This window comes from Nicotiana attenuata, unplaced genomic scaffold, assembly GCF_001879085.1.
Source record: "Nicotiana attenuata strain UT unplaced genomic scaffold, NIATTr2, whole genome shotgun sequence".
Lineage (NCBI taxonomy): Eukaryota > Viridiplantae > Streptophyta > Magnoliopsida > Solanales > Solanaceae > Nicotiana > Nicotiana attenuata.
In genome coordinates, this window is record NW_017670278.1 from 707,993 (window position 1) to 722,301 (window position 14,309).

The 14,309-nt window shown below is 41.3% G+C and overlaps 1 protein-coding gene across 1 annotated transcript; it reads right to left on the minus strand.

Annotated features, from left to right (window-relative positions):
* Positions 1-8,354: 8,354 nt before the first annotated feature.
* LOC109237138 lies at positions 8,355-8,865 on the minus strand. Its single transcript, XM_019403401.1, has 2 exons — positions 8,650-8,865; positions 8,355-8,537 (listed from the first exon to the last, which is right to left on the minus strand). Exons 1-2 carry the CDS (start codon positions 8,863-8,865, stop codon positions 8,355-8,357), a joined length of 399 nt encoding a protein of 132 aa, XP_019258946.1.
* Between the last annotated feature and the right edge of the window lie 5,444 nt (positions 8,866-14,309).

Sequence of the window (14,309 nt, forward strand, 5' to 3'; positions counted from 1 at the left end):
AGAAAAAGTCTCGTAGATGAAGCCAACCGAACGACTACAAACACAAAGAAAAAAGTTATGATCATCTATAAACTAATCAAGTACAAATTGGAAGTCATCAAGAGGTATCTAAAGTTACCCGAATTGGTGTTCCTCTTGGCTAGGTGTTCCTTGGTCACCAAGCACCGAAGGTAACTGTCCACCCCTACGGGGTCAGAGAGGACCGGGGCATCCTCCGGAATGGAGATGATGATCGATTGTTTCCGGTCAGGATCCACGCTCGGAGCTGGAAATCAGTTGATTAGTTTCGGACTTGAGGAAGGCCCGTTTATTCCCTAAGATGGAGTCTTCCTCGGTACTTCCAAATCACCCAATCAGATGACATCTTCTATGGTGGCAGAATCCACGCCATCAAAAAAGACACGGAGGGGGTCTTCCGCTCTTTGGACCCCTCGTTAGGGCATTCTTTAATCGTCTGAGTGTTGTTGAACATAGACTCGGTGAACGAAGGTGACTCGATGATGTTTATCACACTAATTACATCCTTCGGGGCATTACCCACATCCTAGGAGGCCTCGGCCGCAGCTTCCTCGTTTGCCTTTACCACGGCCTCCTCATCGGTCTCCCTTGCTTGAGGCACACCGGCCTCGCCTCTCTCTGGTTCAGAGGCCCTTCGTCTCTCGAACTACGATCGTATGTGCGCCACAAGTTTATAGGCTTCTTCTTCTTCTTCTTCTTCTTCTTCTTCGGATTCGTCCCTCAACCAGTAGAGTGAATCTGAGGGTGGGGTTCAAGCGCCGGTAGATTTTTTAGGCTTGCGCACTAGCCTTCTTTTTGTTTTTTTCTTTTTTGAGCTCGGAGAACTCGGAGCCCTCTTTCTTTTCTTCTCATCGCCCTGTCTCAGAGCAAGGGACTCGGCGGGCAGTCCTCGTTACCGGATGGAGTCCTTAGGGTGGTGTCCTTGGATAAACCTGCAAACCTCCTTGGCCAACGGCCTTTGATGTGCCTCCAGGTGAGCCAAACTACCCATAGATTTCAGGCTAAGAGCACCCGCCACAACATTGGCCTTTCCCGGGTGATACAAGATATCGATGTCGTAATCTTTAAGTAACTCAAGCCATCTTCTCTGCATTAGATTTAGCTCCTTTTGTTTGAAAATATATTGAAGGATCTTTTGGTTCGTGAATATATCCACATGGACCCCATACAAAAAATGATGCCAAATCTTCAATGCAAAAACCATCGCCGCAAGTAATAAGTCATTTGTTGGATAGCTCTTTTCATGATTCTTGAGTTTCCTAGAAGCATAAGCTAAACCTTACCATGTTGCATTGATACACACCTAAGCACGATCCTTGAAGCATCACAATATACCACAAACCCATTTGTACCCTCAGTTAGGGTCAAGCCCGGCGCCGTAGTCAATCTTGATTTCAGCTCCTGGAAGCTCTTTTCACAAGCATCAGACCATTGAAACTTACTCGCCTTTTGCGTCAATTTAGTCAATGGAGAGGCAATGGTAGATAACCCCTCCACAAACTTCCTGTAATACCCCGCTAATCCTAAGAACTACGAATCTCTATTGGAGTTGTAGGTCTAGGCCAATCCTTCACGGCTGCAATCTTCTGAGGATCAACCTTAATTACTTCTCTGGAGACGACATAACCTAAGAATGTGACAGATTCAAGCTAAAATTCACATTTTGAAAACTTCGCGTACAACTGGTGCTGATGTAGAGTCTGCACAATTGCCCTGAGATGATCGGCATGGTCCTCTCGATTTTGTGAATATACAAGAATATCATCAATGAACACTATCACGAAGGAGTCAAGAAAAGGCTTGAAAAACCGATTCATAAGATCCATGAATGCTGCCGAGGCTTTTGTTAGCCCAAAAGACATTACCAGGAAGTCAAAGTGCCCATACCGGGTCCTGAAAGCTATTTTCGGAATATACCGCTCCTTGATCTTCAATTGGTGATACCCAAATCTTTAATCCATTTTGGAGAAGTACTTAGCACCCTGCAATTGATCAAACAAATCATCTATCCTTAGTAGTGGGTACTTATTTTTTGTTGAGCTGCCGGTAGTCGATACACATCCGTAGTGACCCATCTTTCTTTCTAACAAAGAGAATCAGTACGCCCCAAGGAGACACACTCGGTCAGATGAAACCCTTCTCTAAAAATCCTTCAATTGTTCCTTTAGCTCCTTCAATTTTGTCGGGACCATTCTATTAAGTGGAATAGATATAGGCTGCGTGCCCGACATCACATCAATCCCAAAATCAATCTCCCTGTCCGGTGGGATCCCAGGGAGCTCATCTAGAAAGACCTCAGAAAATTCATTCACAACTGGCACAAACTCAAGTGTAGGTTCCTCAGCATCAGTGTCCGTAACTCGGACCAAATGGTAGATCCACCCCTTGTTAATCATCTTTGTGGCCTTAAGGTAAGAAATAAACCTACCTTTCGGCACCAAAACATCCCCCTTTCATTCAATAACTGGCTCATTTGGAAATTCAAATGTAACGGTTCTAGTTCGCAATCAAGCATAGCAAAACATGAATAAAGTCAGTCTATCCCCATGATTACATCAAAATCAACCATCCCCAATTAAATAAGATTGGTCATGGTGTCCCGACCATGCATCGTGACAACACAGTCCCTATAAACCCGCGCGGCCACAATAGACTCACCAACCGGAGTAGATACAGAGAACGACTCATGAAGCTATTCTGGTTCTATCCCAAATTCCATATCAACATAGGGAGTGACATAGGACAAAGTGGAACCATGATCAATAAGAGCATACACATCATGAGATTGGACAGTTAATATATCTGTGACAACAACTGGAGAAGCCTCTGCACTCTGGAGACCGCTCATAGCATAAAAACGGCTAGGTCCTCCCGAACTCCGTGTACCACCCCTAGCTGCACCACGCCCTGCGGGTGCTGGAGTGCTTCGAGCTGAAGGGGGTGATGTGTATGTAGCAGCTGCGGAACTGGATGGTTGTGTTGTGCCCCTGCCCGCACCCTGGTGGGACAAACAACACTCTCTTCGAATGTGACCCCTTAATCCGCACCCGTAGCATATGGGTAAGTCCATGTAACATACTCCTAAGTTAATCTTCGCACACCTAGGCCATGGGATCCTTTGCTGCTGCTAGAATATCCCTCCGGATCGTCCCTACTAATGGGGTCCCCTATCGCCCCGACTAGGCCTAAAACAACTCCACTACTGCTGATTAGGCCTTGATGGCGGTGCACTGACTGAGGACTGAGCAAAGGACTGGGATGGCCCTGATTAACCTCCCCTGAATGTCGACCTACCACCACCAACATCGAAAGAACCACCAAAGTTGCACGCGGGCCGGGCCTTACTAGTACCCTCACGCTCCATTCTATTTTTCAGTTTACGATTCTCTCTAGCTTGAGAAAATGCCACCATCTTTCCATAGTTCATATCAGAATTCAAAGCAGCTGTAGCAGCCTCATTAATAACCAAGGAACTAAGGCCCTATACAAACTGATGCACTCTAGCCTCCATAGTGGGCAACATGTAATAACATACTTGGACAGGCGCGCAAACTCCATATGGTGCTCCCACACACTCTTGCTTCCTTACTTTAGGTTCTCAAACTCGGTAGCACAGGCTGCCTTAGTCTCGGCAGGTAAGAAATAATCCATGAAAGCATTGGCAAAGTCACTCCACCTCGCCGGAGGGCTCCCCTACTCACGGGACTCCTCCCACAACTCAAACAAAGAATAGGCCACTCCCTTCAAGCGGTAAGAGGAAAACTCCACTCCCTCTGTTTTAGTAGCACACATACTCGAAGAGTCTTGTGCATCTCATCAATGAAATCTTGGAGGTCCTTCTTGGGGTTAGCACCTGTAAACACTTGAGGATCTAACTGAAGAAACCTTTACACCCTAGAACCAGTAGAATCCCTTTACTGGCTAGGAGAAGTAAGTGCAACATTTGATCTCTGGGCCTGGGACTCCACTATCTGAGCAACATCTGTACGACTCCCCTAATATCTCCATCAGAAATACCGGAACCGGAAGCTAGGGCTGGAGGTGGAACGGGAATATCAGTTGGAGGAATGGTTGCATCCTCAGTAGGTGCAGGAGCTGGTGCAATCTGGTCAGGTGTAGAGGAATCAGGGAGCGTAGTAGCCGGGGGAATATTCTCGCTCCTCGGGTACTCAACCGCATCAATCAAATAAAGAATCAACTGCCACATCCGGGGCGACATTGGCTCCTTAGCCAGTTCTTGCTTTCTTCCTAGGAGCCATGTACTGAAAGTTAGGTCAATGCACGAGTTAGAGGAGGAACAGTCTCACAATCAGCTCAATCGCACGATATAAAACATCAAAGAAGGGTATTATTCCTAAATGTCCAAGTAGCCTCCTCGTTATAGATGTGGTCGACAACACATCAATAAGAAGGACTCTACTAGACACGACTCCGAGACATCCTAGGACACATTAAACCTTAGGCTGTAACACCAAGTTTGTCATGCCCCGACCTCGGGAAGCTCGATCATCGCTCAACCGAGATATCCCGGCCAAGCAAGCCTTTACAATACCTTCTACCCAAACTCACTCATGAATAAAGAAAAGATCTATCTCATTAATTAGATAGTGAGGAGAATCATGTGAACAACAACACCAATTCATTATCAGTAGTTACATCATTTATAAGTTTCAAAATACATACACTTTCAAAGTTTGATGTGGAACGTGTAAGACAATTACAACTTTACTAGTTTGACTTTCCCAACACCAACATGCCACCCACACTATGTCTACGGAGCCTCTAATAGGTATAAAAGAGTACGATGATACTGCCGGCAACAAGGCCCTGGCTATACCTCAAAACATAATACATAAGGAAAAAAGATATACGACCCCAAAGTGAATTTGGGCTCACCAAGTCAGCTGGGAAGAGGGTGTACCGCTATCAACGATCAAAGCTGCCTGCTGTGGAACCACCTGCATCTATTAAAGATGCAGCGCCCTCGACAAAATGGACATTAGTACATGTGGAATAGTACTAGTATGAATGACTAAATACCCTCTCAATAAAATGAATGATAACACAAGAATGAACAATCATAAAAATCAATGGGAGTCTCAAACAATACTCACAACATCAAGTTAGGAACAAGAAAAGTTTTCAAGTAATTTCCATATTTTAGGTTGGGAGATCTTAGCATCGATATACATATACCACTGTTTATTTTGCACGAAGTCTGATCACGGCCCGATCGGCTTGGCCGTCTTTCCCAAGACATCAACCTTAATCACAATCACTATCTCAATCTCAATCATTATCTCAATCATATTTCCAAGCACAATCAACGTTCGATCACGACCCGACCGACTAGGCCGTCTCACCAAAATGCCGTGTAGGTCGACATCACCCTTTTCTAATAAATCATCTCATACCAACAAAGAGGAATATTTTCATCATATCAATCTCATCCCAAATAAGGGGAATAGTCACAATTCACTCCTACACCGGCACGTGTAGTTTCGAGGTTAGGTTATTTCAACCTACCCTTCCTCGGTGACTAACGATACTCCCGAAGTATTTGTTTATTTAAAGGACATTCAACACATTTCAATATCTTTTACACGTCTCTCAATTTCATTAGTACTAGTGGCCCCAATTATATTATCATTCTTGGCACATTGGACGCGTCTCATATTTCATGTTCACCTCTTTTCACTTTCAAACATCAACACGGATTATCAACAATAAGAATTTCTATTCAAGACTTTAAGTCCAAATGTGAGAAAGTAAGAGCTTTAAGCATATAGGGATTTCATACACAATTTAGCATAATAGCTATCACTCAAAACACGATGTGAGATTATAACATTTAGATATGTGATCCATGCTTTGAACATATTCTCAAATAGTAGCACAACTTGACAAGAACATTTGAAACACATATTAAGTATATATCTCATGTCACAAGCTTATTCGAAATAATCAATTATAATGAATAATTCAGGACTTACAAGGACATTATGGGGTTCAATTCTAAGAGAAGAGTTTAGCCAACATACCTCGAAAGAGCTTTCGTTAGAGTTGCTACAATGTTCCATTATCCTTGGCAACGTCACTCTATAGAAACATGGTCAAATTGGACCATCATTTGGAAGGGTTCATAACATTCAGCTAACTTAGGCATTTTATCAGACATTGATGTGCACATTTCTCTACAACCTTCATTTATGATATATCCTTATCCAATACCCACTCTTTGCCCCACTAATTCATATTACAACCGGCCTTTAATATTTTATGACCTCCAACAACGTATCCATGTCTTACCATCCATCCCCAACCAACCAATTCATCAAACAAATCACTTTCATTCTCTACAAATTCTAAAAATTCCAATCGGCGAAAGTATGGCTTCGAATCACCATGAAATAAGTTCTAGCTCTAAATTGCTACTCATATATTCATTATCAAGTCATGCATGCAAGTTCAAGGAGATGTAATTAGCTTTGGTGGTGAATCTTGCAAAGTCCTCACTTGAGATCTTAGGAAGATTCCTTGAAAATCTAGTGATTCCATGGTGGATTTGGTTAGTTGTAAGGTGGAGTGGATGGAATGAAACACCAAACTAGTAGGGATTACTCGCCTTGAATATGGGAGGTGTTGGGGGCCTTGAGAGAGTTGAGAGGAGCTTCAAGAATCGACCAAGAGGAGTGGGGGAAGTGAGCTACCGAAATGCTCTATATAAAGGCTTCAGGCTTAGCTTGTGCATCCTCGTGCGTCACACAGACATGGACGAGCTCTCGTTCAAGTTTGTGTGTTGCGGCAATACTTTGCTTTTTTTGAAATTGCTGGGGGTCATGGCTTGTTCAAACCCACGCGGCGCACGAGTTTAGACGAGCTCCCCAGTTGTATCCTTTCTATATTTCATGTTTTCCAACTTACTCTCCTTCGATACCTTGCTATGATGTATACCCCAATTCACTTCCAAATCTTCATATAAGTATGAAACTATGATTACACAATGTTAGCCTTATCCATAGACATCTAGGGTACACATGCGAAAAGTGGAGATCTCGAGGCACGATTTAAGGTTGTAAACACTTAGCAAAACTTTCTTCGTTCCGTCTACCTTATTTTAGTAATTTGATCATAATTTCTTGTAGAAATATCCAAATGACAAATGGTTTGATGCGTTTTAAGCTAGACTCGAAGGGCTATTCTTTAGAGACAAAATTCATGGAAAATATCTTTTTGTTCTATGAGAGTAATTTCCTCTTAAAGTAAGGTGTTGTGCAAATTGAAACATCCTTTCCACTTAATGTATCCACTTGTTCCACACAAATTCTTCCCACTCACAAACCTCATTAATATGTTCCAACATACCTTAAACATATATTTTCATTTTAAATGATGTGGTTCTATCCCATAGGTCATTTTTAATACTCGAAAACGTTATTCCCAAGTACCGTTGGCGCACTTAAAAATATTAAATCATTAGGAAATCTTTTGTTTAACGGGGCCTTACAGTTTCATGATATTGACCGTAGACGTACTGATCTTATGATATTCCGAGAGATCTTATCAACTTACTTCCTTATGCACTGCACTCATTTATACACGTACATTGAACCATGACAAGATGGCATTATATACGCGTATATTATATATATATGGGGTATGGGAGAAGGTTACGGCGTTATATACGCACCACCACTTGATTAGTTGGTATATTTTGATGATTTCGCCCACTGAGACCGAGATGATATGATGGGATGCCCTCAGAGGCTTGATGATATTATGTACGTATATACCTATGCATGATATGCCATTTATACACATGTGCATGACATTTTAAATGTTTCGTGATTCACAGAGCTATTCAGAATTACACCATGAGTCTTTTACTCCACGTTTCTTTCATGTCTTTTATATACTAATTTTTATGCCTTACATACTCGGTATGTTATTCGCATTGACACCCCTATTGCATGGGGGCCTGCGTTTCATGCCCGCATGTGCAGGTAGACATGCTGATGTTATGCATGATCTACCCCTACTTCATGCTTATATCTTAGAAGTATGCTTAGGTGTGTTCGACAGGTAGGACTCAGGTAAGCCTATGATGAAATCCATATTAATTACTTTCCATTTCCAAGCCGGAATCTCTATATCCTGTAATAATCCATCGTGTTTCTGATGCTTAATCTTAACCTACTGACAATTAGGGCACTGAGCAACAAACTCTATTATATCCTTCTTCATTTCATCCCACCAGTATTTTCCGCAATATCATGATACATCTTCGTCGTTCCTGGATGAACAGAATAATAAGAATAGTGAGTTCCTCCGATAATCTACTGGCGCAACCCTACCACATCAGGAGCACCTAATCGACTTCGATATTTGAGGACTCCATCTTCTGTAATCTCAAATGGTGTCTTCTCGTTTTGAGGGGCTATATCTCTGTAATGAGCTAGCACATGATCCTCATATTGGCGTTCCTTCACTTCAGTTACTAAAGAGGATATTGTCGTGTCCTGAATATTAACTCTAGTATTACCTGAATCTAGTAATCAAACTCCAAGATTAGCTAGCTGATGAAATTCACGACTATCTCACTCTTCTCTGGCTGTAAATATGATAGGCTACCATAGAACTATAGCTGAAGGCGTCGGCTACTACATTCGCCTTCCCTGGATGGTATAAAATATCAACATCATAGTCACTTAGTATCTCCAACCATTGCCTCTGACGTAAATTCAATTCCTTTTCCTTGAAGTCATAATGAAGGCTCTTATGATTCGTATAGATATCAACATTAATGCCATAAAAATAGTGCCTCCAAATCTTTGGTGCATGAATCATCGCTGCTAACTCTAAGTCGTGGGTTGGGTAATTTTTCTCGCGCTTTCTTAGTTGTGTAGAAGCATAAGCTACAACTTTACTATGTTGCATCAATACACAACCCAATCCAATGTCCGAAGCATCACAATAGATAGCATAACCATCAACTTAGGTTGTGACACAAGTGGTATCAGAGCAACTATCATATGAGGAAGCTCCCATTGCTATACTAGATAGACAAGTTCGGAGATTGAGAACTAAGGACGTAGCTGCGGTTAAAGTACTTTGGAGAAATAAGAATGTGGACGAGATGACTTGGGAAGCTGAAGAAGACATGAAGTCTAAGTATCCTCACTTGTTTACACTTCCAGAGGAGGAGCAGACTGAGACATCACAACCTTTAGGTGCATATACGATACTGGATTCTTATGTTAGGTACTGTCATTTGTCGTGTGAGGCCATTGTTGTTATTGATGATTGTGGCCCCTTGTGGCTTTGTATTGTTGAGTTTGTTGCATGAAAGGCAGGTAGTAGTATTATTATAGATGAGACTGCCAACATTTCTATAGATCTCTGTGAGTTTAACATTCGAGGATAAATGTCTCTAAGGGGGAGATTGTTACACCCTGTGTGTCCCAAGGTGACGTATAATGAATATGAGACTTGTTAGTCATGATTTAGATGAGTTTAAAGTCATAATATTACTATATATGAAGTTTATTTTGTGATATTAACCGAAGGAATATTGATCTTATGATATTCTGAGAGATCTTATTGTCACGTCCCAACCTCGGGGAGCATGACCGGTGCTCAACCGAGTGAACCCGGTCGAGCAAGCCTATTAGACACTTTCTACCCAATTCACTTTTGGTCAAGAGGAGGCGTGTTTTCATTAATTTAAACAATAGGAAGAACATGTAAACAATACTAAATTGTTTCATTAGTTACGACATTGTTAAGTTTCAAAATACACACATCCTTATGATTGAGAGAAACAAGAGTCTAAGACACAACATAAATTGTTGACCTTTCCAACACCCATATACAACCCACATAGTGTCTAGAGCCTCTAAATAGATACAAAAGAGTACTACAAAAGTTCCGGCAACAAGGCCCCGGCTATATCTCAAGTACAATACATAAGGGACAAAAGATGCATAACCCCGAAATGGAATGGGGCTCACCAAGATTGCTAGGAGGAGGATCTACTGCTAACGTTGATCAACACTACCCGCTATGGAACCACCTGCATCCATTTAAGACGCAGCGCCCCCGGTAGAAGGGACATTAGTACCCTTGATGGTACTAATATGTATAACTAAACACCATCTTATTATAATGAACAATAATATAAAAAGGAAGTAATCATAAAATTAATAAAAGGCTTAAACAATACCACAACATCAAATTAAGAATCACATAAACTTTCAGCTAATTTCTATAGCTTTAAATTGGGACACCTTTAATACTGTTATACCATCATCCACAATACCACCGCATTCTTACGCGGAGTCCGATCACGACCTGATCAACTAGGTCATTTTATTTGAGACATCAACCATAACCACAATTTCATTCTCAAATTCCAATTTCAATTTCCAGCATAATTACCACCATGTGTGTGGCATGGTGTTCGATCATGGCCCGATCGGCTAGGACGTCTCGCTTGAGACATTACCATTTTCTATCAATCATCTCATTTCATACTTCTTTAACGTTTTTCAGTTCATCGGCACTAGTGGCCACAATTGTTATATCATACTCGGCACTTGGCCGCATTTCATAATTCAAGTTCTTTTCCACATTTCACATTTTTATCATAGCAACATCAACAAGGACTTTAATAAGATTTTGGTTACACACGTGAGCAATTTAGAATCTAAGGCACATAGAGGCTTTTCACACAAATTGCCATAACAATCTTTATTCAAAGTTGACTTGAAGTCTAGGCATTTTTAGCACATATTCCATATTTTTAACACATCCTCAAATGGTAAGATAACATGATGAAAGCATTGGAATACACATTACACATATATTTTTCAATACAGCCACATTTGAGATAGCAATTTTTGTAATGATCAATTTGGGACTTACACCGATTTCATGAACACTAAGGGGGTTCAATTCTAAGAAAAGGGGGTTTTATCCATACATACCTCAATAGAGCTGCCTTAAATTCTGCAATATTCCGGAACTCTTAGCAACTTCAATCTATTTGAGGAATATAACAAGGTAAACCAGAAATTAGAAAGATGATCATGATTCTAGCTCATTTGAGCACATTATCAAACACTAGGTGTTGTATTATGTTTTTAAGAACCTTTTTGTGAAAGATTCCATCATCCCACATCCCATTCTTTAGAATTTTTAGCTCACCATCCTCCTACACTCATTTATCACACATGCATGCAAGATAAGTAACTCCCTTACCCAAGGATGGTCTTGCTAATTACCAATTTTTAGGAAGGTTTCAAAATTAAGAGCTAGGGCATAGGTTCTTACCTTTAAGGTGAAGACTTCGTGAACTTTCTTGATAATCTTTAAGGATAGAGCAAGAATTGTTGAATACTAGGTTGAAGGTTACTCCCCCACTCTAAGAACTCTTTCTCACTCTAAAAGTATCAGATTTTACAAGAAAAATGATCAAAAACGCTTATATAACGAGATTGGGTCGGGTTATAAAAATAGAAGAAAGGATCCTCCAAATTCCGAACTGGGCTACAGACCAGGCTAGGCATGCTCTGTAGCGAGCTACAGACCAGGCTAGGCACGCTCTGGAGCGAGGTATAGACCAGGTCTCGCGAGGGATATAGCATGGTCTAGCGTGCTACATACATGGCCTCGCGAGATTGTAAAATTTCAACTCCCAACCCAAAAACTCCGAAAATACAATATATTAGCCTACCTTGGCACCACAAAACCTTAAATTACTTAGCAAAATTTTTTGGGGCCTTACATTCTCCCCCGCTTAGGATCATTCGTCCTCGAATGAGAATTAGATTACTTATCTCTTTTCTCACACTTAAGAACTTAGCGACATAAAAGAAACCCAAGTACTACTCACTCGGGAAAGGAATCTCACCATAAGAACGGGCTTCCCACCGGCCCTTCGAAATTTTGCGTCATGCACGCTCAAAATACGGCCTTTATAACATGATGCCCTCGAACCACTCCTTGAGTTGAGGGACTGCAATCGGGACTCGAGCAACAGTTGCACCACCTCCAAGCACCGATAAGAAGGAAGGAAAAAGAAGAGTAAAATAAAATTTTGAAAACAAAATTTTACTTATGTTTTGTATTCCATTTCTCGGGGAACAACATGCACTCGGCTGGGATCAAGTCCGAGGTCCTAACCGGACAAAATAGCCTAGCCAACCTCGATCATGATCTTCATCAATACTCGATAATGGGGATTTACTAGCCCGACGCGCAAGCTTGATCAGTCCTCTTCCCCCCCCCTCCCCCCCCCCCCCCCGAAAAAGAGTCGGGGATTGTATAGGCGCATGAGCTGGTCGACGGTGAACGAGCATCCATCGATCTTGCTCATCAAAAATAAAAAACGAATCACGATCCTCCAAAATGAAGGGTGAATTTGACCGAGGCATACCTCGTATCTTTTGCTGAAGTCAATGATGACCGGATTCAATGGGCCTAGCGTAAAGGGATAAATGTAAACACTTAAGTATCCCTCAATGTGGGTGGTGATATCTTCATCAAGTCAGGGAACCACCATGTGCTTGTCAACCCAGTTGCAATCCTTTTTTACCATGTGGAGGACTTCTTCAATGATCGAGCATACGTATCTCGAGACCTTCTCACACCGAACGGGTATGGAAGGAGGTTTTTCAACCTTGAAATCAGCGGTTACTGAGCATCCCCCAGGGATGAACGTGTTCAAGGGGGGTCCTGCTACTGGTTCTTTGACAGCAATACGTGGAACGGTCTCCTCGACAGCCGGTTGCAATGTGGAAGGAGTTTCTTTTTGGGAAACGATTTTTGAAGTCTTCGCCATTTCCTTTAAAATTGGGGGGGGGGGGGGTTGTGGTAAAAGAGGAAAAGGAGGAAGTTAAATGAGTACACTTGATGATTTGGGATGAAGACGAGCAAAAGTTCTTACAAAGATCTCAAAAAAAACCAAGATACAATTGCCAGAAAATGTAGATACTTCTAAGGAACAAGGGTAGAAGGTTTGGATGTAAAGTTTGAATGAATAAAGAAGGGGATACTTACAGTTTTTTCAAACAACGGTACGCATCAAGAAGTGGTCGACCAGCAACTGACAAGCATTTAATGCCATTAAGATTTGACTGACGTAACGTTTCGTTCATTTTGTCGTTTCTGTCGCGGGGTATCGAAGTGAGAATCGGAAGCTCATGTCATTTCTCATCGTCTACTCTCCAAAAAATGAGGGGACTATCTGTATACGACTGAAATCGGGCTCGTCTATGACATGGTATATCGGGCTCGAAACATGAGGGGCTGAAGATCGACCACAAGTCCCATCAGACAAGAGCCCAAAGTCAGAGTGTCTGTCTTCGAGAACATTGAGTCCGTGAACCCAGAATCCACCCTGGCCCCGAACGAGCTCAAATAAACATTGTTAGCGTAACCAACAGAAACCGAAATATCGATGACCGGTCGGATATTACGGCGAAAATCTTGACACGTATTAATAAGGGACTAGTAATCAGTAAATCAAGAGATGTTTTACCTTTTATAGAATTGTACCTAAAGTCACTACTAGAAATTCGGCAAAAACCGACCAACTTTGGTCGGTAAAAAACCGGCCAAAAATCGACCAACTTTGGTCGGTCATAAAACCGGCCAAAAACCGACAAAAGTTGGCCGGTTTTTCAAAATATTTTAATTTTTAATTTTTTTTACGAAACCGACCAACTTTGGTCGGTTTTCGTTGGTGCAAAAATGCGAGAAACTATTTTTGAGTCCCGCAAAATTTATTTTTTAAGAAACCGATCAACTTTGGTTGGTTTTTGCAATTAAAATAAATAAAAATTAATATTAAAAAAATCGACCAACTTTGATCGGTAAATTCGGCCGGTCATTTTAAAAACCGACCAACTTTGGTCGGTAATTTTAATTTTTAATAAAACCGACAAACTTTGGTCAGTTATTTTCATGCGAAAATACAATTAAAGAGTATAAATAAATAAATAAATAAAAAGACACTCTTAAAACAAAATGCACCAATGGTCTAGTGGTAGAATAGTATCCTGCCACAGTTCACTCCCCGGTTCGATTCCCAGATGGTGAATCTTTTGATTACATAATTAAAATACCGACCAACTTTGGTCCGTTTTTTTTTTTTTTTTGCAATAATTTTTGTTTTGCAATCTTGATACCGATTGAATTGCATCCAGTTCAAATGTGACTGACTTTCCAAGATTGTAGCTGTTCAAGTTGTGCGGTTTGAATTTACTTTATCATTGTTTATTTCAACTGCA

Excerpts from the sequence above, each read along its gene's own strand:
- LOC109237138 (XM_019403401.1), bottom strand. The coding sequence starts at position 8,865 with ATGATTCATGCACCAAAGATTTGGAGGCACTATTTTTATGGCATTAAT. Across the intron at positions 8,538-8,649 it reads CCTTCAGCTATAGTTCTATG|GACACGACAATATCCTCTTT; the intron begins GTAGCCTATCAT and ends GTTAATATTCAG.